At 32.7% G+C, this 25,375-nt stretch overlaps 3 protein-coding genes across 8 annotated transcripts in view; 1 reads left to right on the plus strand and 2 right to left on the minus strand.

The window, feature by feature from the left end:
- Positions 1-6,684, minus strand: part of ATP7 (copper-transporting ATPase 1) — a 56,927-nt gene extending 50,243 nt beyond the window's left edge. For 2 of the 4 annotated variants that reach the window (XM_089713333.1, XM_089713336.1), the window contains exons 1-3: positions 6,412-6,684; positions 4,863-4,916; positions 4,512-4,548 (exon numbers count right to left, since the gene is read on the minus strand). In XM_089713333.1, the coding sequence (XP_089569459.1) occupies positions 4,512-4,548; positions 4,863-4,887 (62 nt within the window). In that variant the 5' untranslated portion in view covers positions 4,888-4,916; positions 6,412-6,684. Of the gene's footprint in view, positions 1-2,815; positions 2,944-3,192; positions 3,384-4,511; positions 4,549-4,862; positions 4,917-6,411 lie in introns of those variants that run through there. The other 2 variants (XM_089713334.1, XM_089713335.1) reach the window with 2 other exon arrangements.
- LOC149475555 (uncharacterized) overlaps positions 1-22,509 on the minus strand; it is a 41,841-nt gene extending 19,332 nt beyond the window's left edge. Inside the window, exons 1-6 of one of the 3 annotated variants that reach the window (XR_016318067.1) lie at positions 22,452-22,509; positions 21,616-21,704; positions 20,927-21,024; positions 15,604-15,779; positions 15,033-15,199; positions 14,247-14,716 (exon numbers count right to left, since the gene is read on the minus strand). Coding sequence is in view for 2 of the 3 variants with exons in the window: in XM_089713484.1 (XP_089569610.1) it covers positions 14,521-14,716; positions 15,033-15,199; positions 15,604-15,779; positions 20,927-21,024; positions 21,616-21,704 (726 nt within the window). In the remaining variant the exon portion in view is untranslated. Of the gene's footprint in view, positions 1-14,032; positions 14,717-15,032; positions 15,200-15,603; positions 15,780-20,926; positions 21,025-21,611; positions 21,705-22,451 lie in introns of those variants that run through there. The other 2 variants (XM_089713485.1, XM_089713484.1) reach the window with 2 other exon arrangements.
- GMF (Glia maturation factor) lies at positions 6,986-14,150 on the plus strand. The gene is made up of 4 exons (XM_089713507.1): positions 6,986-7,192; positions 8,639-8,748; positions 9,488-9,575; positions 10,736-14,150. Exons 1-4 carry the CDS (start codon positions 7,088-7,090, stop codon positions 10,853-10,855), a joined length of 423 nt encoding a protein of 140 aa, XP_089569633.1. The 5' UTR covers positions 6,986-7,087; the 3' UTR covers positions 10,856-14,150.
- Positions 22,510-25,375: the final 2,866 nt, after the last annotated feature.

Genomic DNA, 25,375 nt, shown 5'->3' on the forward strand with positions numbered 1-25,375 from the left:
AATCGGTTGCGCCGTCTTGTCTCAATGTCAAGGGCAAATTAATAAAAAAGCATCGTCCGAATCTTTATTTGCTAACATTAAGGCGTTACCCGGCAATTTCGACTATGTTCAACCTCTATAAAGTCTGGTACAACATAAAGCACAATACCGAAAAAAATATATAAAATAGGATGGTCTTTGATCTTTAATTGCTCGCGAGGACTTTTTTCCAAAGTTAATAGATTTCTAGAAAAAAAATGTGCCGTGGTCATCGATTTTTCCGCAAATACTCTATAAACTTCGTAACCTGCTGACTTAGAGCTCTGAAAATTTTATGTTTAATAAATTATCAGTTACACAACAGTCCCTGACGAGGATATTTTGTTTCACTGATTGGTATCTTTTTAAATACAAAATGCGAGGAATAAAGAAGGTGCAGCGGGAGAGGTTTGAGATCCGTTAAGTATGGTCAAGGTTATTAACGCATGTATAAGCCTTAACACCCTGCGGTTTCGCGATAATTTTATATTTAAAAAGAAATAACCTAGGCAATATTTTATACAAACACTAGTTCGAGTCTGTGGCTTCTCTCGCATGATACGCGAATAAAAATAGTCTATGTGTTAAGGCTTTAATAGGGGCTAGCGACCTTGACGACGATTTACAAGGCGGGATCGGGAGACGACCGCGGAATTTACCGTAGTAAAAGTACGTATAAAAATTATTAAAAATATTTGGATATGGAATCAAAATTTAAAACAACCATGCCCTGTGTTTCAATTTGATAAACACACTGTAAAAAACACTACAATAATTGATGTTATATTGACTTAGCGTTTTGGTTTAAAGTCCAAAAATCGACCTCAGTTCATGATTTTTTTCCAAAAAACCTGATTGTAAAATAAACAAATTAAAACAACCATGCCCTTTATCATATTCGAAACTTTAATATACATTTTTTTAGATATGTAGGTACATTAAGTATCTAAGAAGAAAAACGGTTATAACTAGAGTTAATTTTCGGTATTAAAACGGAACTCTACCCGATTCAAGCCTTAATCAAGACACTCTATCTCAGTAAGAACTATCATACAGGTAGATGTTTAGTTATTTTGACTTGATTGAGTGACAAACAGACAAATATCCATTTATAAAATTAATATCATTAATATTGGTCTAGCCATGTCTGTCCTATCCTACTTCCATCCTACTAATCCTATCCTATCATTCCTACTAATATTATAATTATGCGAAAGCTTGGGAGGATGGATGTATGTGTTTGTTTGTAACTCTTTCACACCAATACTACTGAACCGATTGCAATGAAATTTAGCCCACATATAGAGGGTAACTTGGATTAACGAATAGGAGGATCTTGGAAATCCCACGGGAACGGGAACTGTGCGGGTTTTTCTTCGAAAACACGGGTGAAGCCGTGAGCGGAAGGCTAGTTTCTACTTCTTCATGTACCTATTTTCCTAAATACTTTAATTAGGTAATATAATTTCCTATAACTAATTACTTATACATGTTTTGTTTAAATTATTTCAAAGACAACATTTTTACGGTGTTCCCATATGACGCGTCATCTAAAAAACCGATATGCGATAAAAATAATCGACCTCAAGTACAACTAATAGAAGGATGTGACGTCAGCATTACAAAAATTATATATGTCAAAATTAGCGGATATCCATAACGTATTTCGATTAAAAAATGTAATTAAAATAAATGAAAAAAATAATAAGCAAGTTAATTACATATTTAACATTGCTGAGAATTCCCCATTCGAATGTATCTTTAAAATTAGGGAAATTTAAAGATACATAGGTATACGAATGGGGAATTATTAATTAAAATATAAATAAGGAAAAACATCTGATGCTATATCTATATGGTAATTTTTAAAATTTATTATTCCTTTATTTTTAAATAGTTGGTACTATTTAAAAAAAGTTTGGAAAATCCAAAAGTGCACGCCTCATATTTTTTTTTTATAATTATTTATTAATTATTATTTTTGTTTATTTAATAACAATTAAACCACATCGAATCAGACCCTGAAAAATGAAAGGGTTCTATTCCTGAGCATACTCAAGCGTAAGAGAAAAAAAAAAGACTCGATTAGTAAAGTATTTCGGTCGCTATCGTGTTAACAAGAAAATCCTCCGCACATACAGACACACGGACGTCCAAGACAGAACTTTTTTAAACTGTTTTTTAACTAGTTTAAATAACAAAAATGACATCAAAAATATCATGAATGTTAAAAATAGTGTTTTTTCTTAATATGTGTGTGTATGTATTATCTTACAAGTGCAATGTATGATACATAAAGACATTTTAAGTTTGAAAAATCAGATGTTTTGCGCGAAGTGACAGTAGTACCCACCTCAACGCTTCGCTTATGAGGCGTGCAATAAAAACAGAATTACTTGGTTAGAATAAATAAATAAATAAATAAATAAATAAATATTATAGGACATTATTACACAAATCGACCTAGTCCCACAGTAAGCTCAAAGGCTTGTGTTGTGGGTACTAGGCGACGATAAATATAATATTATAAATACATATATAGATAATAACACCCAGACCCAAGAACAAATAATTGAGTTCATCACACAAATATTTGCCCTGACCGGGGATCGAACCCGGGACCGTCGGCTCAGTAGGCAGTTGCTTTACCACTGCGCCAACCGCGTCGTCAAAAATAAAAATGTCCTATGCCCCCTTGTAGCCCCAAATTGCATCTACGACGTAAGTCAATGCTAGATTTTATATCTATAGTCACTCTTAATAAAACCTGGGACATAAGAAACTATATCTTACTAACCATTACAGTATGTTTTAATTAACGTTCCACCAGTTTACCGACCCCTATTTACGTCATAACCACCCACACATTTGCAACCCTTATTTTATTTCATACAAGAACTATTTTCGATGCAAAAAGTGGCCCATATTCATATTTTTATTTTTAACTATATCCATGCTAAAATTCATCAAAATTTCTGCAATATTTTTTGCATAAAAATCGAACATACTACATAGACTCACAGACTAACAAAATATAATATTTACTTCACTTAATAATTATATACGAACAATATTTCACAATTTCACAAGTACTAGAAATTGAACGCAACACAACACAGCAAATACAGTAAATAATCTCAACACAAAATCAACAAATAACTAATTTAAAACTACCATTGCAATAAAAACACAACACAGAGCGTAAAAAATCATCCACAGACTATGTAAAAAAGAAAACTTTTTCGCGCTAAACAAAAATATTCGAATTTCGAATCGCGTGACTTTTTTTTTTCAAGAAAAAAGCGCGCGAGCGTCACACGGTACTATTCACGATATCGTCGCGTCTTGTACTGCTTGCGAATGTTTCGCCGACGGCCGAGGTGAATGGGAGACATTAAGATGGCTAGTGACGTGTGACTGTCGATTGTTGATTGTCGATAAAAAAGTAGGGCACAGAACGAGTGTAGGTGGTAAGGCGACATGTAGTTATTAATATACCGGTTAATTGATGCATTTGACATGAAAAGAACAACTACAAAGTTTTGGATCGGGTCTTCTCTATAGAATCTGTTATCTTCTCTATAGAGTCTGTCCGAACGGATAGTTAATAATTTATATGTATGAAAGGATTTAAAAGCGCGTCTAAAGAAGTGTGGGTAGTAAAGCAGTATTAAACTGAAATTAAATCGTTTACAGAAAATATACAAAATAAAGTCTTTATGTTATTGTGCTTGATTTCATGCGTTGAACACTATCGTTAATCGATATTTGAATAGCATTTAAGACTCTCTATAAAGTAAGAGACGACATAATATTATGACAAAATAAGAAAGTAGATTACAGATTTTACCAAATATTTAAAACTACATATTATGCAGAAAGCAGAAGCATTAGTCTTTTCTCGTGTTGTTTGATACAGTTTAAAAACTTCATTCATGGCTTGTTTTCTTCCTATTCTTGCTTATATCCTTACATATTCTAACCACATTTTTTTCCTAAACTCGCGACAATTTTATCGACAACCCCCCTTTCCAACATTATAACGATTACGCACCAATCAAACCACTTACGCGATATCACTGAACCGTGCAATCGAAACACCACTCTAACACAATGTAATTAAGGTTTACAATACACGCGCTGCTTGTGACCATACGACGTTACAAAGATAGTTAGTATAAGGAAAGTACACACTTCATTTACTACTTAAGCTTGGTGCACATTCCTGTTTAGGACGTCGATGTTAACGGTTAAGGATAATTATTTATATTACGTAATACATAAAATAAAGTAGTCTTGCACGTGGTTTTGTTTGCGTTAAAATCGTCCATTTCAAAGGTCAAAATAAACAATTAATTTCGTTACTTCAATTATATTATGAGGTCTATAGTATTTTCATCATAATTGTTTGAGCGGTTTAGCTCCAAAACGATTCAGACAATTGCAATATGATAAACAAAACTAGGTATTGTGCTATAATAATAAATACTTACCCAGATTTTCCCTTCTCCACCATCTCTGTAATTTCATCTGTAAATAAATAAAAGAATAAATAAAAAGTTAAAACCAATATTTAAGTACTTTTAAAATCAATAACTGTATTCCGTGATATATATTTTTTTTCTTATTTATATTAATAAAACAGCCATTAAAATTGATATTTTGGTTTAATGGCATTCAAATGCTTTATAAATATAATTTGTCCCGCCTCGTGATCGAATTTTTTCTATTCCTTATAAATTTATATTAAAACAGGCATAAGCCTATCAAATGATAAAAAGATAGACTTCACTGCCTAATTAGTTACAAAACTTAACTTAGTTAAGTACATAAAAATAACTTACATGATAGTGTCGTCCCGTCAGCCATTACCAGTCATCACTTATCACTCAAATGCTCTATAAACAAAGAAAATAATATTTTAGGTCATACCACAAAAGTGTTTTGTTTAAAAATAAATAACTTTGCCACTTTTAATTTTTTCAAAATTGCAACAAAATCGACACAATTATAAAGCAAGGCAGATGCCAGATAGCCCAGATAGTCAATATTTTTACCTTTCCCACTATTTTTAGAGTGCAAGAACATTTATCTGTATTAGTATAGATAAATGTTCTTCAAAACATATTTTTATTATTAAGTTGAAGTTTTGAGAAGAGTTTGTTTGTTTGTTTGAATGTGCTAATCTCAGGAACAACTGGTCCGATTTGAAAAATTCTTTCGGTGTTAGATAGCCCACTTATCGAGGAAGTCTATAGGCTATATGTCATCACGCTAAGACCGACAGGAGCGGAGCAATGCGGGTAAGGAATAAAGTTTATAAAAAGGATTACATATCAATTATCATCATGCCACTAGCTGACATGCCTCGGGCTCCGTGAGGTTTATAGCTAAGAAAGGGTGTCTCTGGTGGCAAAACGGAGTTCACCCGGTTTGCTAGTAATTCTTAAATTTAATTTCAAAATTACGTCATTGAAACAATATCATTAAATAATATATCATTAAAATAGCTTAAGATTATCTAATTATCTTGCCAATGCAGATATTTTTAATTCATGCGAGATATAACATATTTAAAAGTCTGTAACTAAATGAATTAACTTTGTAAAAATATATCAGGTAACAATAATAATTTGAATGCAAAATTTTGTTTGTCTGTTACTCCTACACTACTAAACCACATCACCAATTAGGATGAAATTAACTAACTTCAAACTTATCTACATTTCTAGTAAGAAACAACCTCTAAACAGTTAAAATAGGGGTATGAAAGTTTTTGCCAGTGGTTAGTCTATGAAAAAAGCCACAGGGCACAACATGTATGTAATAAATTTCACACAACAACTAGTCCAAACATAGATAAAACAACAAGATAACTGATAAGCATATTTTAATAATTATTGTTATTTATTATCTGTATGAAAAACAGAAACAAAAGGTATGATATAATATTACTGGAAGAACAGCTGTGGTCATTTAAAACCACAATTAATGTAATGATAGTTTGATTAAACATGCAATTTTAAAATAGTTGTAATCAAGAGATTAAAATTGTTAATAAATGGGTAGATTACAAATATCTTGTTAACCATGGGTTAATAATATTGTAAAATCGTATATAATAATGTATATACATAGATAAATCTGTGGTTTTAGTTGCTATGCAATAATAAAGTTAGCCTAAACATGATAAATATAAGTTTAAATAAATATCCATATAAAAATGTAGTTGGCCTCTCTATTTGTGTTTGCGCCAATTTTTTATGCAAATTTTGACGTAAAGCAGAACTGATCAATTCACTTTTACTTTTAAACAATTTCATGTTTTTGTTATTATAAAACGTATATAACACTTGTTGTTATTTGTCACTTAACTTATAATAGGATACTTACAGTTCATAAAGAGACGTTGTTGACCCTTATTTAGGACACAAACACTTCTAAACACTAGCAAAATGCGGAATTATCAATAAATGCAATTAATAACATAATCAATTGTCTTTGTACTATTTACAACACTTTTTATTGAAGACCACTCGTTAAAGGTTATTAATTCGAATGATGGAAGTGTATTGGAATAATAAAAAACTCTGAATTTATTGATATAACAATAAAAATACAATTTATTCCGAATTTTAGGTTTAGATGGAAAGGCTGATTTCGAAATCGGATGTCTTTGTGACGAACAGCTGACAGATGACACCATACGGGTCGTTCAAAAATCTTATTGAAAACAAGCAAGTTAATATTGTTTCTGTTAAATTAATTGTATGTGTGAATATAATACAATATACTGCTCTAAAACTACTGCTTTAAAACCAACAATAATATTTAAATGTGCTCTTGTTTTATTATTATGAAATTTGCTGATAAAATTAGCTGTAAAAAAAAAAACATGTGTAGTGAACTATTTCAGAACGAATAACTATGAGTCAAAGTCAATCAAAATTGACAAATCACATTTACGCTTGATTAGTTTCAATAGAAGCGATTGCCGATTGATAAAGTGGGCGGTATAGAATTGAAAACTAAATAAATAAATTAAAAATAAAAGTTTCGTGGTGTAATAATGTCGGCCAACGTAAATGTGTGTGATATTGGAGACGACGTGAAGGAGGTTCTGAAGAAGTTTCGATTCCAAAAACATGAATCGAACTCGGCACTAATTTTGAAGGTAAATGCTAATAATTTCCTGTGTGATTTCCTGCTATTTACAGTTATGTTGTGTTTAGTAGATTAAGCATATGTTTACGTTTTAATTGCATTTATAGAATAGTTATAATCCAATTATTATAACGACTTATTTAAACATTAAGAATAGGTATACAGACAGTAATATATTTCGAAACAGATAATAGGTACCTACATACATTTGTATGAAATTCCTATAAAGTGTATAAAATCATCCATCCATAATTCTCAGTGCAATTAAAATGCATATATGTAATTTTAATATTCTTGTTACACGAAGATAATCATTGTACGGAAATGTTTTATCAAACTGCATCATCATTAATCACTAAATTTGTCATCGTTTGTAATTTTCCGACAAGGAATTGATTAGTATATTATATCTAAATGTTACTGACATTTAATTAAAGTCAAACCTGATGCCATATAATTTAATAAACATATATCACTACATAGTATAAAACAAAGTCGCTTTCCCTGTCCCTATGTCCATATGTCCCTATGTCCCTTTGTACGCTTAAATCTTTGAAACTACGCAACGGATTTTGATGCGGTTTTTTTTAATAGATAGAGTGTTTCAAGAGGAAGGTTTATATGTATAATAACATCCATTAAATAGTGGAGAAGTACTGTTATTTTTGAGGTTTCTAATGTGATGTAGTAAAAAATTACATTTTTTCCGCTTACATTGCAAACGCAGGCTGAACCCTACGAGTTTTATCAAAATAATGTACTAAGTATTATACACATTGAAAAGGTCTATAGAAAAGTCCGCGATGGTATATGTCTATCTCTTATGGATAGCCCACAATAACTTTTTTTTGTCATTTACTTTTTACGACAAATAATGGCTAATTTTCGATGCGATTTTAACCAATACAGCATTAATCCTTAACCAATTAAATACCTTCAATACATTGTTCATTTAATATAGATCTATATGGGCCTTTACACCGTATGATTTAAGTGAATATTTTCGAAGATATTACAGATTTAAAAATTGCGGGACGTAGCATTTGCGGCGGTACCGGCCGGCCGCCCGGCTATATACCTATTTTATACCCGTTTGCGAAGACGGAGCGGGCCGCTATGTTTTTAATTTTTATATACAACGTTCACAGTTTTCCTGTAGTTTATTTAGTATCAGCATTGCACCCATGCGAAGCCGGGGCGGGTCGCTAGTATATTATATAATAATAATTGAAAGTAATACAACTTGTTAGGTATACTTTATGGCTAACTATGCACCAATTTCGATGGAATATCTATGGATATAATAGAAGATCTGGTGTCAAATATAGTTTCTGTTTTCAACAAGCGGCACGATTGAAGATAATGAAATTGATAGTGAATTAAACTCAAATTCTAATATTTATTCAATCAAAGAGTCAAAATACATAATTTACCATTTCACATTTATAAATTTCAGGTAAACAGAGAGAAACAAACACTGGAAGTTGATGAAGAGGTACACAATATAGAGCTGGAAGAGCTGCAGGACACCCTGCCATCACACCAGCCCAGATTCATTGTGTATAGGTATGTCACAATACAGTACGATTCAAACTTAGAGGCGGCTCGGAACATCGAATGATCTGATGCAGAAAACAATTTTAGATATTACCGGATTGTTAAGGGTCGGATACCTGCGCGCTCGTGCATTTGGAGCTAACTTCCGAACCGCCATTAAGTTTGAATCGAACTGTACTAGGTTTTAACTAGCTTAAACATTTTACAATCTCTTTTAATTTGTCATCAAATTGTGTATGATTTTATGCAAGTTTTAAAATTGTATATATGTTTTCCTATGACCACTTTGCTGTTAAGTAAATGAGTAATATAATGTATGAGTTGTGTTTCAAAGCCACTAATAAATAATAATTTAATCAAAATTGTAGCGTGGACGTTTTTTATATCTTAGATTCTGCATTTACACACATTATTTAAAAAATATTGTTATTAAGTTTTGTGTAGAATAACAAACATGACTCAATATTTTGATTAGTAGTAGAAGAATATTTAAATATATTATGTTAATATTAATGACTAGCTGTGCCCTGCGGTTTACATGCAGAGCTCCGCTCCTGTTGGTCTTAGCGTGATGATATATAGCCTTCCTCGACCAATGAGTTATCAAACAATGAAATATTTTTTCAAATCAGACCAGTACTTCCTGAGATTAGCGCGTTCAAACAAACAAACAATTCAGCTTAATATTAGTATACATAACAAGTTGTATATGCATGTGAAATTATTTCGATTAAAATTATATTTTCAGTTATAAATTGGAGCACAATGACGGCAGAGTATCGTTCCCCATGTGTTTCATATTCTACACACCACGCGACGCGCACATGGAGCTTCAGGTAATAATTATATTGTATCAGGTTCTTCTCCATAGATACTGTTTTACCGAATCGATGGTAAATGTGAAAAATATGTAATGACGATACGAAAGTGCTTTAAGAAGAAGTCTAATTGAATGAATAAATGTTTGAGTTTGCATTATTGTATTTACTAGCTTTGCCTGCAGCTTCGCCTGCGTAATTAAAGGAAACCCACATAGTTCCCGTTCCCGTGGGATTTACGGGATAAAAATTATCCTATGTGTGTCAAATTTCATGAAAATAGGTTCAGCAGTTTTTGCGTGAAGGAGTAACAAACAAAATACAGACTCGTATTTATAATATTAGTAGGATTAAAAATAATGTGATACTGTGAATAGTGAAAGAATATTAGAAACTAGACGGCGGTATGCAAATTGTACAATAATAATAATATGTATATCTACATATATGACTAAGCATAATTTTGAGTGCTACGAAATTTCTTTCTCCAAACATTTATTAAAAATTAGCTGCGTCCCGCGGTCAAGTTAAATCAAATTGCACACAGCATGCAAATCCAATTTACAATCGATTCAGTAGTTTTGCAGTCCATCGCGGACAAACAAAGTGCCACATACGTTTTATATATTAAGATTTTTAGTTGATGGGTAGTAAATAGTAATATAATATTATTATTATTATTTTTTGAGGGGCTGACAACACCAAATTAAAGTTATTTGAGCAGTTTTTTAAGAAAAGATATTTATTCTAGCCCATCAAAAAAAATATATGTTAATATTCATCATATTTCGAAGACCGTGGACGGACTCGATACATAATTGGACGAAATCGGCTCGATAGAAAATAATTGCAAAGATTGGTCTTAAAATCATCATTAAACGATTCCATGTCTTTATTTTTTTGACGTACGGGTGTGCAATTTAAAACACGAAGTCAACATATTCAATATTCATACCTGAAACTCTAACGAGTCATATTTCGCATATGACCCACACTTTTCCTTAAATCACATAATTTCTTATTATTTTCTTCTACGACCTGGCCCCGCCAAGTAACAGTGATATTGCGCTCTCGTTTGCGCACACTGTCCAATTGTATGGGTTTAAAGGAGAGCGCAATCACTGTTAAATTTGCTCTTAACAGCCCCTTAATACATACATATTTGTTCTCTTTTTCAGGTAATGTACGCGGGAACACAGCGCGCGTTAGCCGCGGCGGTTGGAGCGCCGCGTTTATTGGAAGTGCGCGAACTTGACGAGCTCACTAACGAGTGGCTTAACGATAAGTTGCGGAGGTAGAGATGGGATGAGATGAGAGGTGGAGTGAGATGACGTGAGGTAGAGTTATATGTATAGAGCGTAGGATTGAATGTGTTTAGGAGTAAGAAAGTTAATAAAAAGAGTAGAGAAGAGTCGGGAAGAGATGTGATTGGAAGTTAAAAAATTAAATAGAGTTGGTAGAGATGGAATAATAAACTTGTTTAGTATGATATGTTTAACGTTTACATGTACCATATACTTATGAATACACAAGTATGTGTCAAAAATAAAGTAATATATTATATAGGAGAATATTAAAGATTAAAGAAGAGAAGAATAGAGTTGAGAAGAGATTAAATAAATAACACTATATACCTACAATAGATTTATGTACTAATGCAATAACATTTTTATAAATTTATTAAAAAAAGAAGAGTTGAAAGGAGATAGGTATGAGTTATTTTGCTGCGTGCCGATTGTATGTGGTTAAAATTATATATTTTTGTATATTATTTTTGCTGAAAATTATAATTGATATCTTGCTTTTTACAGATGTTATAAGAAACGAATTTGAAGTTTAGCTTATATTGTAGCTTCAGCTAGCTAAATAATTTGTGTTTTACTCAAATCGGTTCAGTAGTTTTTGCACGAAAGAGTAATAGTTACATTTTCATATGCAGACAAATTTTCGATTTTATACATTTCTACGATTTTCGGTATCTAGCCTATTTATAAACTTTTTTAATAGTGTGAAAAGTGATAGCTCGAAAATTGCTGAATTATTCCGGATGTGTTTTATCTGTGTGATAGATGCGTAATAATTATATTGTGTGGGTAATGTTGGTAGAGCAAGATTTATTTTTATATTATTTTTATGAAATAACATTCCGATACTTGCCCATAATTTTCCTCTTTTAATCAATTTTGCAATTTTTTAAATGCATATTATGTTTAAAATAATTTCACCAAAATTAGATTTGGCGTCACTGCTCCTAACGGTGCATTTAGTGCATTTACATCAAACGAATATAGAGCAAGAGCATTCTTTCGTGATCTTTTCGTGTAAACGAAAACTCGTATTCAGTGTTGTTCAGTATTAGAACATTGCAAAGAATATTTTCGAACGCACTAATTACAACGAAAGAATGCTCTACGCCTGTTTACACTAAAAGAATTTGACATAGTGAGGTTAGAATGAGCATACGCTCGTTTGATGTAAATGCACTGTTACACGTTTCAAATGTTATTATGCATTCCCTTAGGATTTTTAATACTACAAAAGTTGGTTCATATAATATATTCTGTTCTCAAAACTAGGGATGTAACGATACATGATTTTGCCGATACGATACCGATACCGATATTTGTAGTAATGTATCGGCGATACCGATACCGATACCGATATCGATGGCTTGGTAGAAAAATAAATAGTGAATTATGCATAAAAAGTTACCAACATTTAACAGAGACAACTGTTAATCGTATTCTTTTAAATAAAAATGCCAAATCAAAAAACAACAAAACCATTTATTTTAGTATTATTATTTTACGAAGTCAGTTAAACTTTAAGTAATACACATACAATCAGTACCTAATAAAAGTTTACTATAATTGGTAGAGTTTTTTCAGAAAACAAAGTGCGCACGCGCGGGCGGCCTCCCGCATCGTTCATTGGGCGCGGATTTTTGAATTATTTGATATCAAAAAAATTGGTTGTTTGTAAAGTAGGTTTACGATCGAGATGTTTACGTGATAACATAATGCAGTGGCAGCGCTCGAGATGAAACGGGAGATCGGTCCGTCTCTCTCTCGTTATACCTGCGGTCGCGCTCGTGAGATTTTGGTGTGACACAAGTTTATGAACATGTCACCCGACTAAAACGATTTTAAAAACGTTATCACGTTAAAAATTAAAAAAATTCAAAATTATTTCTTTCTTTCCTTTACATAAACAAATTTGTGATTGGAACACTCCTAGTAAGCAAATAAAATGCTTGTGTCAGGAGGTTCCGCTCTTCCTTAACACTATTACAGAAACAGAAATAAAACAATATGAATGAATACAATGCAAAAACATAAAAGAAAAGAAAGAATTTAATAAAAAAATATCGGTATCGGTTGATTTATTATCGGCGATACCGATATATCGGCTTGCCGATATATCGGTATCGGTATCGGTATCGTTACATCCCTACTCAAAACCATATCATAGTTAAACCAGTATAAATATTTGGAAGTTTATACTAAATTTTATATAGATTGTATTATATGCAACTCTTGCATATTTTTTGGCCGTATAAAAGATCCGAAGAATGAAATAAAACGCATTTTTTTCTGTCTATTTGTATAAATTTTTATGCCTGTCTTGTATCCAATGTTGTGTATTATTTAAAAAGTATTCTTATGGCCTGCGCAGACGAGGGATTTTATAATATAGAATACTTACAACTGTATCGAGTAACGCAAACGAGGGATTAAAAGTACCGTGTACTAAAAGTCCCCCGAATAACCGCGGACATGCAGGGAGCGGACCGGATAAAAGTACGCGGGAGTCCCCGAAAGAAATAAAACACGGGTGACTTGACGAAGCAACGTACACGGCGAAGTAACCTATTCATATTGGATTCCATAGCGTGCTTTTCTCCGCACTACGTGTGCGTTGAGTCCGTGATAAATCCACGGCAGAGTTTTTATTCGCGGAGCGTACCTTATTCTCCGCCCGCGCCAAGGAGTAAAATCCCTCGTCTGCGCAGGCCATTATTGATAAGAAATATATTGTAACTTATCTAATACGTACGTTTTTCGTAAATACCAGTGATATTATAAGTAAAAAGGTGTAGATAGCACATTTTACTACCATTGTCTTTCTCGCTCACGATAGTTGAATCATGCTATCTCACTCTAACGTCTAATCGTGTGTGCGTTAGTGTGCCGTGTTTGAAGATCAAATGTTGTGTTGGTAGTCTATCTATACGTTTTTATTTATAATATCATTTATGAATATTGCCAACGTAATATTATAACTACTTTTTAGTTGTTGTAAAACTTTATTTTTATATAAATTATTAGTACATATATATCACTTTCGATGTATTTAGAATTTTGTAAACATTTTGTGATGTATTGCATTTATATGTAGAAAAGGAAAATAAAGCACTCGTGTGATTTTATAATAAATTTTATTTGTAACTGAATACATTGTTTTATTACATTACCACCTTATACTTAAAAACTTATAATTAACTTCGTACTTACAGGTAAATACATACACTTAACATAATAAATAGTTAGAATTATGTAAAACAACAATAATACTTAATTTTAATAGAAATAATAGCACATATTTTATTAGTAGAGCGTATCATCAGTACATAGCATAAAACAAATTCGCTTTTTCTGTCCCTATTTATGTATGCTTAAATCTTTAAACTACACAACCGATTTTGATACGGTTTTTTTGTCTATGTGTCAATCCAAGTTACCCTCTTTGTGTGCTAAATTTCATTGTAATCGGTTCAGTAGTATTTGCGTGAAAGAGTAAACAAACACATACACATACTGACATACATTCATCATCATCCACTTTCGCAATTATTATATTAAGTAGTTACTAGTTAGGATACATTAAATAATAATTTCAATAAATTTGTGCTATATTTTGAACTATTTTAAAGGAACTACCGAATTATCAGCAAGTCATTTAACTAAATAAATTTTATCCCCATTAATTTAGCGCTAGGTGTAGAACATTCTGTCAGATCGACGCCATGTTTTCTCATCTCGACATACGGTAATTCCGCCAACACTTGATACCCGCATTTAGCTGCTAGAACCTGGGAAGTTATCGCTGTGAAAACTGTAGCAACTGCTTTTAAACCGAAGGTCTTGCAGATTTGTTCTCTGTAACAATAAATATATTATGTAAAAAAAGCAATACCACAGTCTTTTGTCCACAGATAATATAATGCTATACAGTATACAGTATACTTATACCTATATTAGTCGTACCACAGATTATTAAATAGTTACTGATATAATTAACCGATTAACATAGAAAGATAATTCGAAATACGTAAAAATTTTGTAGGTATTTGAAATTAAAGCAAGAAATGGAACTCATTTTATTTCTAGGCACATTTTGATAATGCACATATTACTTGAACGCTCCCTTATTGCTAACTAGATAAATAAATATTAAATAGGTACTAATAGTTACCTAGCTTCTATCATCCTAGCGCCAATATTCTGTCCTCTATGGCCACTCACTACAGTGAGTCCACTCGAAGTCAAGAACTCACTCACTCCAAAGTGTTCGAAGAGATTCACCAACTCTTCCGCAGTTATTAGAGTTAGGAGCAGCTTCTTCCATTGTTCTCCTTTTATCTGATAGAAAAATATTGTTAAACTGTACAAAAATATGGGTACAAATACAACAACATAATGAGTATAAAAAAACAAATTATTTTGTGTATTTTGAACAGACACAGAACAGAACAGAGCTCAATTCGGAGTTTTTCAGAAAAAAAAATTGAATTTAGTTGAAAATACGTCGATACAGCGAAAGATTAAGCGGGTTCGAATCCCGCCTAATATGTGTAATTAGCTTTTTATGCGAATTATTTAAATTCTATCTATTCTATTCTTTTTAATCGACTTCTTCAAATTAGGTACTATTAATGTTACTTTTTTTTTATTTTATGAAAGAAATTAAACGTAAGTACCTACCTAGTCCCTAGACGATATTTTAAATAACAAATATTTTATTCATATTTAGTCAAATAACTCACACTATCAAAATCTTCATCACCATCACCCACACTCTTCACCACGAGGATGTTAAAAGCGACCAACTCAGTTGGTTGTCCATTCTCCTCTCTGTAACAAGCTATGCATAGCCCCTGGTCCGCTATGGCCTCCCAGTTGTTCCTTATGGTTTGTATGGATGCAGGGTCGTTCTGGATTTCTGAAAAATTTGGAATTTTATGAGAATTTTATAGTAATATTTTAATGTATGTATGTATATAGAGATCAAAAATTTGTATTTTATAATCGAAAAATCGAATGCATTATATATGTAGAGATTGTCTAATCTAAAAATGAACGCCCCTCCACTGTGTTTACGCTCACATTCAAAGTACGTGTATAGACGCAATACACACAAATTGGTCTGCCTCATTGGTCGTTCAGTCCTCCAGTCCAATCCATGCCCGAACGACAGGACCAGTTGGCCAACTAGTGCATAAATGACGCGATGCACGACAGAACGGACGTGTCATTCCGTACATAGCGCGCTCTCCCCGCCATACAATGCTAGGCACCTGAACTGATCGCCCGATTAGTTGACAAATCAGTGCGCGAGAAAGTCAAAGTTTGCAGTAGAATCGCCGCGCGCACACATATAAAGTGGTACAATAATTATTTGTCCTCACACATTGAAACAATTAAGTTTAGTGGAGGGGCGTTCATTTTTAAGTTATAAACAGACGTTCGAACTGGTGCGACCGGACCACCGTACTCGTGCGGTGGGATCGACTCGCCACACGACCGCACCGCACCTAGGGTTGCCAGTATTTGATTTAAGGGTTAACAGCATCAAAAATGCGAGTTTTAGTTATTTTTTACGGGAGACAATTAAAACAGCAATGTTAAATAGAGAAAATTTATTTTTGGCATTTATATTTGCTGTTGGAAGAAACAGCTTTAATTAGCTCTTCATTTTCTAAAGCGAATGTATAAAAATCTTTGCACGATAATTTAAAATTACATTTAATTAATTTGCAGCTTCGCCTTTACAGTTTCAATATGAATATTCAATCGGTTTCGGCTATCCGTCCTGCCCCCCTAGTCAAGAGGCTTTCTGTTAGCGTAGCGTTCAATAGAATAGACTACGAATGTATGAGATTGACGTAAGCTGTATATAAACGTATCTACAGCTTACGTCAATCTCATACATTCGTAGTCTATTCCTTTGGTCTATTCTATTGAACGCTACGCTAACAGAAAGCCACTTGACTAGGGGGGCAGGCATTGCCGCACAAAGAAAATATTCTTTGTTTAAAAATTACGATCAAATTTACGATTTTTAAAAAAACATTTAAAATATGTATTTGAATTTTCGCGGCCGACTAAGATAAATAAATTCGTATAAAAAAAAATAGATACACTAGATAATTTATTATGTTGCTAATATATGAAGTGATTAAAGGCGCAAATTATCCCTTTTTGAAATTTTCGATATTGTCGATAGAGGCGAAAGTATTGTAATTTTTACTGATTTTCGTTTTTATATTATATGCAGGCGTTAGTAGAAGCTCTGTTTAGTACCAAAAGAAACCTTGAACTGAGTTCTACATGTAACAAAAATACCACATTCTAGCCACGAAGTTATTACAAGATATAGATTTTCAAAGAATGTCAGGGTTGCCCCTAGTAAACAAAATTATATATATCATCTATCTATTACCAAGTTTTTGTTTATGTTTTAGTCGTTAGTTATAGTCGATATTTTAATATTATTCAATATATTATTATAGGTAGGTACTTGATCTTTATAATATGTAATAAATTAACTGAACAAAAAAAAATATCTTAGATTTTTAAGACAATTCAATAATATCAAATTAATACAAATTAATCTCCTTTTTTTGTGAATATTTCGAACATTGATCATAGTAATCTCATTAAAAGTCAAACCGAATTCTTTGAAAATCTATTTCACGTAATAAATTCGTGGTTAGAATGTTGTATTTTTTTCACATGTAGACCTCAGTTCAAGGCTTCTTTTGGTACAAGTACAAGTACAACCATTGAAAAGAAGAAAACGAAGAGAAAAGAATGGGCAAAATTATATTTAAAAGACAGGGATTCATTCAGACATATGCAGTCATATCATAAATCTTTGTAGAGTTCTAAAATTTATATTATTAATCTTTTTTTCAGTAATAGCCACGTCATCCGACGCCATCGCCATTGATAACGATCGACCGACGTCCGTTTTGTTTGGCGGTAGAACTGTGACTAAAGCTGTAATAAGTATATAGTCTATGACTTAAGCGCTGTCCGGTGCGATCGCCCGTCCACACGCGCGAATTTGGTACGGTCCGCACCAAGTTCGGAAGAAAAAACCATCGGACCGACCGTACCGTCAATAATAAAGTTATAAACAGACGTTCGAATTTGGTACGGACCGCACCGTGACCTTGGTGCGCTCCGGACCATATTCGATCATGTGTACAGTGGTCCGCCGGACATAATTATTATTATTGACGGTACGGTTGGTTCGATGGTTTTTTCATCCGAACTTGGTGCGGACCGTACCAAATTCGCGCGTGTGGACGGGCGATCGCACCGGACAGCGCATTAGTCATAGACTATATACTTATTACAGCTTTAGTCATAGTTCTACCGCCAAACAAAACGGACGTCGGTCGATCGTTATTAGTGTTGCCGAACTATCGATAGTTTGACTATCGATAGTTGACCTTGAAAATAAGTCAGAATATCGATAGCACTATCGATAGTATCGATATTATCGATACTATCGATAGCGTTAATCATGGAATACTATTGATGAACTGCAATAGTATCGATAAAATCGATAGTATTGATTGCCAATAGTTGCTATACTATCGATACTGTCGATAGTATCGATACTATTGCTACTGGATATTGCAACTACAATCGATACTATCGATAGTACTGATACTATCGATAGTTTTGAGCTATCGATAGTAGTAAATTGTGCAATAGTATTGTTCACGATTTCTTGGTATAATGGGTCAGTCAGTGCCACCGACCCATATTATGATTCAGTTTAAAAGTTAAGACTAGTATTTGGTTTAATCGTTGTAATAAAGAGACATCTAGTTCTAACATCTATTTCTCTGTCATCTACTATAATATTATTGATAAAGCAATACTATCGAGAAAAAGGTCACTATCGATGGGACGATATTATCGATAGTATCGACACTATCGATAGTATCGATAGTTCGTTCGATATTGAGCTTCGATAGTATCGACTCTATCGATAGTATCGATAGTTCGTTCGATATTGAGCTTCGATAGTATCGATACTATCGATGGTATTGCTATGTGTCGATAGTATTTACGCTTATAGGACTATCGATACTATCGATAGTATCGACACTATCGATAGTATCGATAGTGCTATCGATACTATTGCTTTTCCCCAACTATCGATAGTTAATCGATATACTATCGATAGTGGACTATCGAGCGGCAACACTAATCGTTATCAATGGCGATGGCGTCGGATGACGTGGCTAATACTGAAAAAGGATTAATAATATAAATTTTAGAACTCTACAAAGATTTATGATATGACTGCATATGTCTGAATGAATCCCTGTCTTTTAAATATAATTTTGCCCATTCTTTTCTCTTCGTTTTCTTCTTTTCAATGGTTGTAACTTGTACTTGTACTTGTACCAAAAGAAGCCTTGAACTGAGGTCTACATGTGAAAAAAATACAACATTCTAACCACGAATTTATTACGAGAAATAGATTTTCAAAGAATTCGGTTTGACTTTTAATGAGATTACTATGATCAATGCTCGAAATATTCACAAAATAAGGAGATTAATTTGTATTAATTTGATATTATTGAATTGTCTTATAAATCTAAGATATTTTTTTGTTCCGCTACCTATAATAATATATTGAAATATCGACTATAACTAACGACTAAAACATAAACAAAAACCTCGTAATAAATAGATGATATATATAATTTTGTTTACTAGGGACATCCCTGACATTCTTTGAAAATCTATATCTCGTAATAACTTCGTGGCTAGAATGTGGTATTTTTATCACATGTAGAACTCAGTTCAAGGTTTCTTTTGGTACTAAACAGAGCTTCTACTAACGCCTGCATATAATATAAAAAAATAAAAACGAAAATCAGTAAAAATTAAAATACTTTCGCCTCTATCGACAATATCGAAAATTTCAAAAAGGGATAATTTGCGCCTTTAATCACTTCATATATTAGCAACATAATAAATTATCTAGTCACTACTTAGTGTATCTATTTTTTTATACGAATTTATTTAGCTCAGTCGGCCGCGAAAATTCCAATATTTTAAATGTTTTTTTAAAAATCGTAAATTTAATCCTAATTTTTAAACAAAGAATATTTTCTTTGTGCGGCAATGCCTGGACGGATAGCCGAAACCGATTGAATATTGAAACTGTAAAGGCGAAGCTGCAAATTAATTAAATGTAATTTTAAATTATCGTGCAAAGATTTTTATACATTCGCTTTAGAAAATGAAGAGCTATTAAAAGCTGTTTCTTCCAACAGCAAATATAAATGCCAAAAATAAATTTTCTCTATTTAACATTGCTGTTTTAATTATCTCCCGTAAAAAATAACTAAACTCGTATTTTTGATGCTGTTAAACCTTAAATCAAATACTGGCAACCCTAGGTGCGGTGCGGTCGTGTGGCGAGTCGATCGCACCGCACGAGTACGGTGGTCCGGTCGCACCAGTTCGAACGTCTGTTTATAACATAATAATTATGTCCGGCGGACCACTGTACACATGATCGAATATGGTCCGGAGCGCACCAAGGTCACGGTGCGGTCCGTACCAAATTCGAACGTCTGTTTATAACTTTAGATTAGACAATCTCTACCTACCTTACGATATATGAGCCATTTTGTAAATAACTAGCTTTGCCGTGTAGTTTCGTGCTAATGAAGATTGAAGCCACGGGAAAAATGCCAAACATAAGGGACAGAAATATAGAAATGTTTGTGTACAAATGGTGTACAATACTTGTACAAAAGCTACATCAGTTTAAAGTATCATCACAATCCGTTCAGTGGTTTTCTTTCTTCTCATAATCTTACACATTTACATGTAATATATTTTATTAGTGAGGATTGATGCTTGATACCTGAATAATCAGAAACTAATTTTTCGAGAATAGGTTTACCTATTACCTACCTATCCTTTTGCCGAGACGCCCAACTTTTCTTTTTCAATAATTTGATGATTGTAAAAAATTTTAGTTTTTATTTCTTCGGTTAAAAATAATCTTACGGTTGAAATTAATTTAAAAAATAAACATGAATATACCTAAAACTTGACAAAGCGGTTCATCATCAAGAAACGTCTGCTGCATCATGTCCAGGCACTGCTTCCTGTTGTGCGCCTCCATGTCGCGGATTTGATACCTTACAGATTATGTATAATTAATGTTACCTATTTAATTTACAATTTGTTAGGTATACGTTACATAAATTTTAAAAATGATATTAGATGTCGAGAAGTACATATATATTATTAAATTCATTAATACATATCTAAATACTAGCTTTCCGCCCGAGGCGTTGCTCGCGTTTTCAAAGAAAAACCGGCATAGTTCCCGTTCCCGTGGGATTTCCTGGATAAAACCTACCCTACATCTATATGTGAGCTAAATTTCATTGTAATCGGTTCAGTAGTATTCGCGTAAAAGGGTAACAAACACACACACATCCTCACAAACTTTCGCATTTATAATATTAGTAGGATAGGATAGGACTTGTGTTTAAATGAATATGATATCTATCTATCACTACATAGTATAAAACAAAGTCGCTTTCTCTCTCCCTATTTCCCTATGTCCCTTTGTATGCTTAAATCTTTAAAACTACGCAACGGATTTTGATGTGGTTTTTTTTAATAGATAGAGTGATTCAAGAGGAAGGTTTTAATATATAATTTATTAGGTTTTAGATAAAGTGGGCGGTAAGCTAGTTATTAATAGATATAACAATACCCACATACAGGCTGGCTTTCCATTCCTCTCTCTGCCTTGAAATCTGCTCCAAACTTTTCCAACTGGAACCGACTCTGGTCTTTTCCAGGGCATCTGAATATAGGTATAATATGAAATATAAAAAATATAAATATATAAATATAGTATATATAATATGAAATTATATAGGTATACTTGTTTGTAATGAACGCTGAAACAAATGCACAGATTTGAATGAAATTTCGCATACAGATAGACTATGAATTTTTATCTGGTAACGTAAGTATTATGTTATTTTTAATCGAACGTTAGATTAAAGCATTAATAAATATGTAATAATTCCCGGCTATTTTTTGTATTTTTTTCTGAAAATTTTCTTCAAGTTTTTAATTAGAATCGAACCCAGGACTGAGGTAATTCCTTGAATATTTTATAAATCGTTCGTAATATTTATAAAATAAAAATAACTAGTTTAAGTTTGTTATTACTACACATAAAAAAATATAAGCTTGTAATATAAAAAACTTCTTATCCTGAAAAATGGTCCTGTTCCTTTCACTCCATTCTATTATCACGTGAGAGTGACAGAGACGGGTATAGGTACCAGGTCTCAAGTTGACTCGCCCGGGTAGTAAGTAGTAACTGCTGTCAGTTGTCACAATATACAGCTACTGTTTACATAAATAGACCGGAAAATACTTTATAAATATGACGTTAATTTATTTAGTACTCTACCTAAAGAGCACTTACAATATTCAAAAGTGTTTAAAATTACCATAGACAAATATATTCGTCCATGAAATTACCAAATAGTGAAATACATGAAAAATCGTAAAAATTAGTAATTTTAAGCGTAATTACCTTACAAATAGCACAATATCACAAATTCAAAAGCAATACTGATCGACGAAGGTTCACAGATAATGTTTACTAAATTACAAATAAGTGATTTTCCTTGTGTTATCACAATTTCGACCTTATCTCCTTGTGATAAGGATTGCACGAGTGTTTTTATATCTTATTAGCTATTTATAGGTTTTATGAGAGTGTATTTCCATTGTACATAGAGTAAAAATAATATTTATCTAGTTTTAATTATATTTAAGACACTAGCTGCTGCCCGCTCAAAGCCACCCGCGTTATCTAAGATATGACTGGAATACCGCGCGCGGATTCGGCCGCTGTATAGAAAACTTAATAAATTGTATACTAAAACCTTCCTAAAGGACCAGTCTGTGTTCTAGGGAAGCGCGCTCCATCTTAGGCCACATCTCTGCTTACCATCAGGCGAGATCGTGGTCAAGGTCTTCCCTATCAGACAATAAAATAAAAAAACTCTATTTAAAATATATTTTATATATAAAAGCAAGATGGCGCGTAACGAAAAAATGTTACACAAAATTTTTTTCCAACCTCGATAAAGAAGTTTCACTTCAAATATAACTTTAAACTGGTATCGAAAGTATTTTAATTTTTGTACACACAAAATTTCATGAGAATCGTTCGAGGCTTTTAGAGGAGTTTAATTACTTGTTGTTACGATCTAAGTCCGTCAAAAATTACTGTGACGATTTTAAACATTCTTTTAAAAAAAAGAAAGCTACATCTTTACCAATTAACAAGCTACATCTTAACATAGATTATTTTTAACATAGGTTTATTGTGATCCAAGTGAACCCGGGATAAGCGACTACTATTCTATATCAACTATTTCTCGTGCCGTACCGTACGACAACGGGCACGCACATGCGCTCGCGCCGGTCGTTTTCCTCACTACGTGTGTGTGTGTCACCTTGACCAGAGGCCGGTATCTATTGAACGAATTATGAGAACAATTCACATTTGTTAATATAACTACTTTGATTTTAAATGAAATGAAATGAATGAAATGAAATGAAATGAAATATGAAATGAAATGAAATATGTTTATTGTGGTTACATAGAAAATACAAATAAAATAAAACAAGAAACTTAAATCTAACTTAAATCTATGTTTGCCACAAAAGGCCTGCCACTCAGTGCGATACACTGATTTTCAGTGGTTGCCTTAGAAGTTAGAATGCCCTGCTGACAGCGGATGTATGTTTTGCTCAAAACTGCGTAATGTTATTAAAAAATAAAAAATAAAAATATATATATATATATATATATATATATATATATATATATATCTATATATATATATATATATATATATATATATATATATATCTATTTTAATATTATGATAATATACATACCTATACTTCAAAATACTATAATTATTAATTTTAATATTATAAATTATAATATATACTTATACTTAGGAAATAAATAATATTTACACATTAGTAACGAGATTATTGGATAAATACTTAAATAATAAATAAACACATAGGAACACTATTGGGGATGCTAAATTTTATCTTGTTGACGTTTTTGAAAATCGAGAAGATATGACTTTAATTTTTTTTTAAAAGAAGATAAGCTTTGTTGTGAACGAATAGGCGGCGGTAAGTCGTTCCAACATTTTGAGGCTCGATACCTAAAACTGCCTCTAAATGTAGATGTTTTATGCATGGGAATTTCCAACAAAGAACATGCGTGTCTAGTCTGGTAGGTTGTATTATTTTCCGCCAACCATTTCAATTTATTGTACAAATATACAGGTACTCTATATTTTATGACATTAAATAGAAGCGTAGCCAGGTGTAAGTGGGTACGATATTCCATTTTAAGTGAGTTGTGTTTGATCAAGTACGGTGTGACATGATCACGATAGGGAATATTGTAACAATAGCGGGCACACGCATTTTGCACCCGTTGCACTATTTTTTTCGTTGATGCCAGCAACCTAGGACCTACAACCACATCCGCGTAATTAAACTTCGACAAGATAAGCGACTCACAAAGTAATTTCCTGACATTAACACTCAAGGACTGTCTAATCCGATAAAGCAGTTTCAGTCGGTAAAAACAGTTTTTTGAAATATTTAAGATGTGCTTGTGAAATCGCAAGCCTTCGTCAAACACTACACCAAGATTACGCACTTCAGTCACTCTTTCTATTGGATCTCCGTTTAAAAATATGGTAGGTTGTTGGGCCAATATTGAATTGATTTGATGAGTTGAGCCTATGATCATATATTTGGTTTTGCTAGAATTGAGAGAAAGACAATTAGATTCTGACCAAACCGATATACGACTCAAATCATCATGTAGCCTTTCCAGAGCGATGTCCATCTCACTCGCCTTGAACGAGAGGTATAATTGAATGTCGTCCGCATACATATGATATTTGCAATGCCTTATGCATTGCGTTACATCGGCTGTATACAAAATAAACAAAAGAGGACCAAGAATAGAACCTTGCGGTACTCCTCTGGAAACTTCCGCCCATGCAGACGAACATGCACTTTGACTACTTTCCGCTTTTAACTCTACCATTTGTGAGCGGTAGGAAAGATAACTTTTAAACCACTGTAAAGAGTCATCATCAAAACCGTAGTATGAAAGCTTGCAGAGAAGCAGGTCTATATTGATACAATCGAAAGCTCTGGAGTAGTCTAAGAGGATTAACAGACTCCCCTCCCCTCGATCCTGTGCCTCCAGCAAATTATCAACCACATCCAACAGAGCTGTTATGGTACTGTTTTGTTTCCTAAAACCCGATTGCCTAGTTGGTAACATATCATTTAAATCTAAATAGCGCCTGACTTGCTCACATACAACTTTCTCAAGAATCTTTGATAGACATGGCAAAATACTAATTGGTCTAAGATCTTTAAGACAATTTGGATTGTTAG

Source organism: Colias philodice, chromosome 30 (assembly GCF_061535455.1).
Source record: "Colias philodice isolate Cphi_HAF_F1 chromosome 30, ilColPhil1 Martin Lab GWU primary, whole genome shotgun sequence".
Lineage (NCBI taxonomy): Eukaryota > Metazoa > Arthropoda > Insecta > Lepidoptera > Pieridae > Colias > Colias philodice.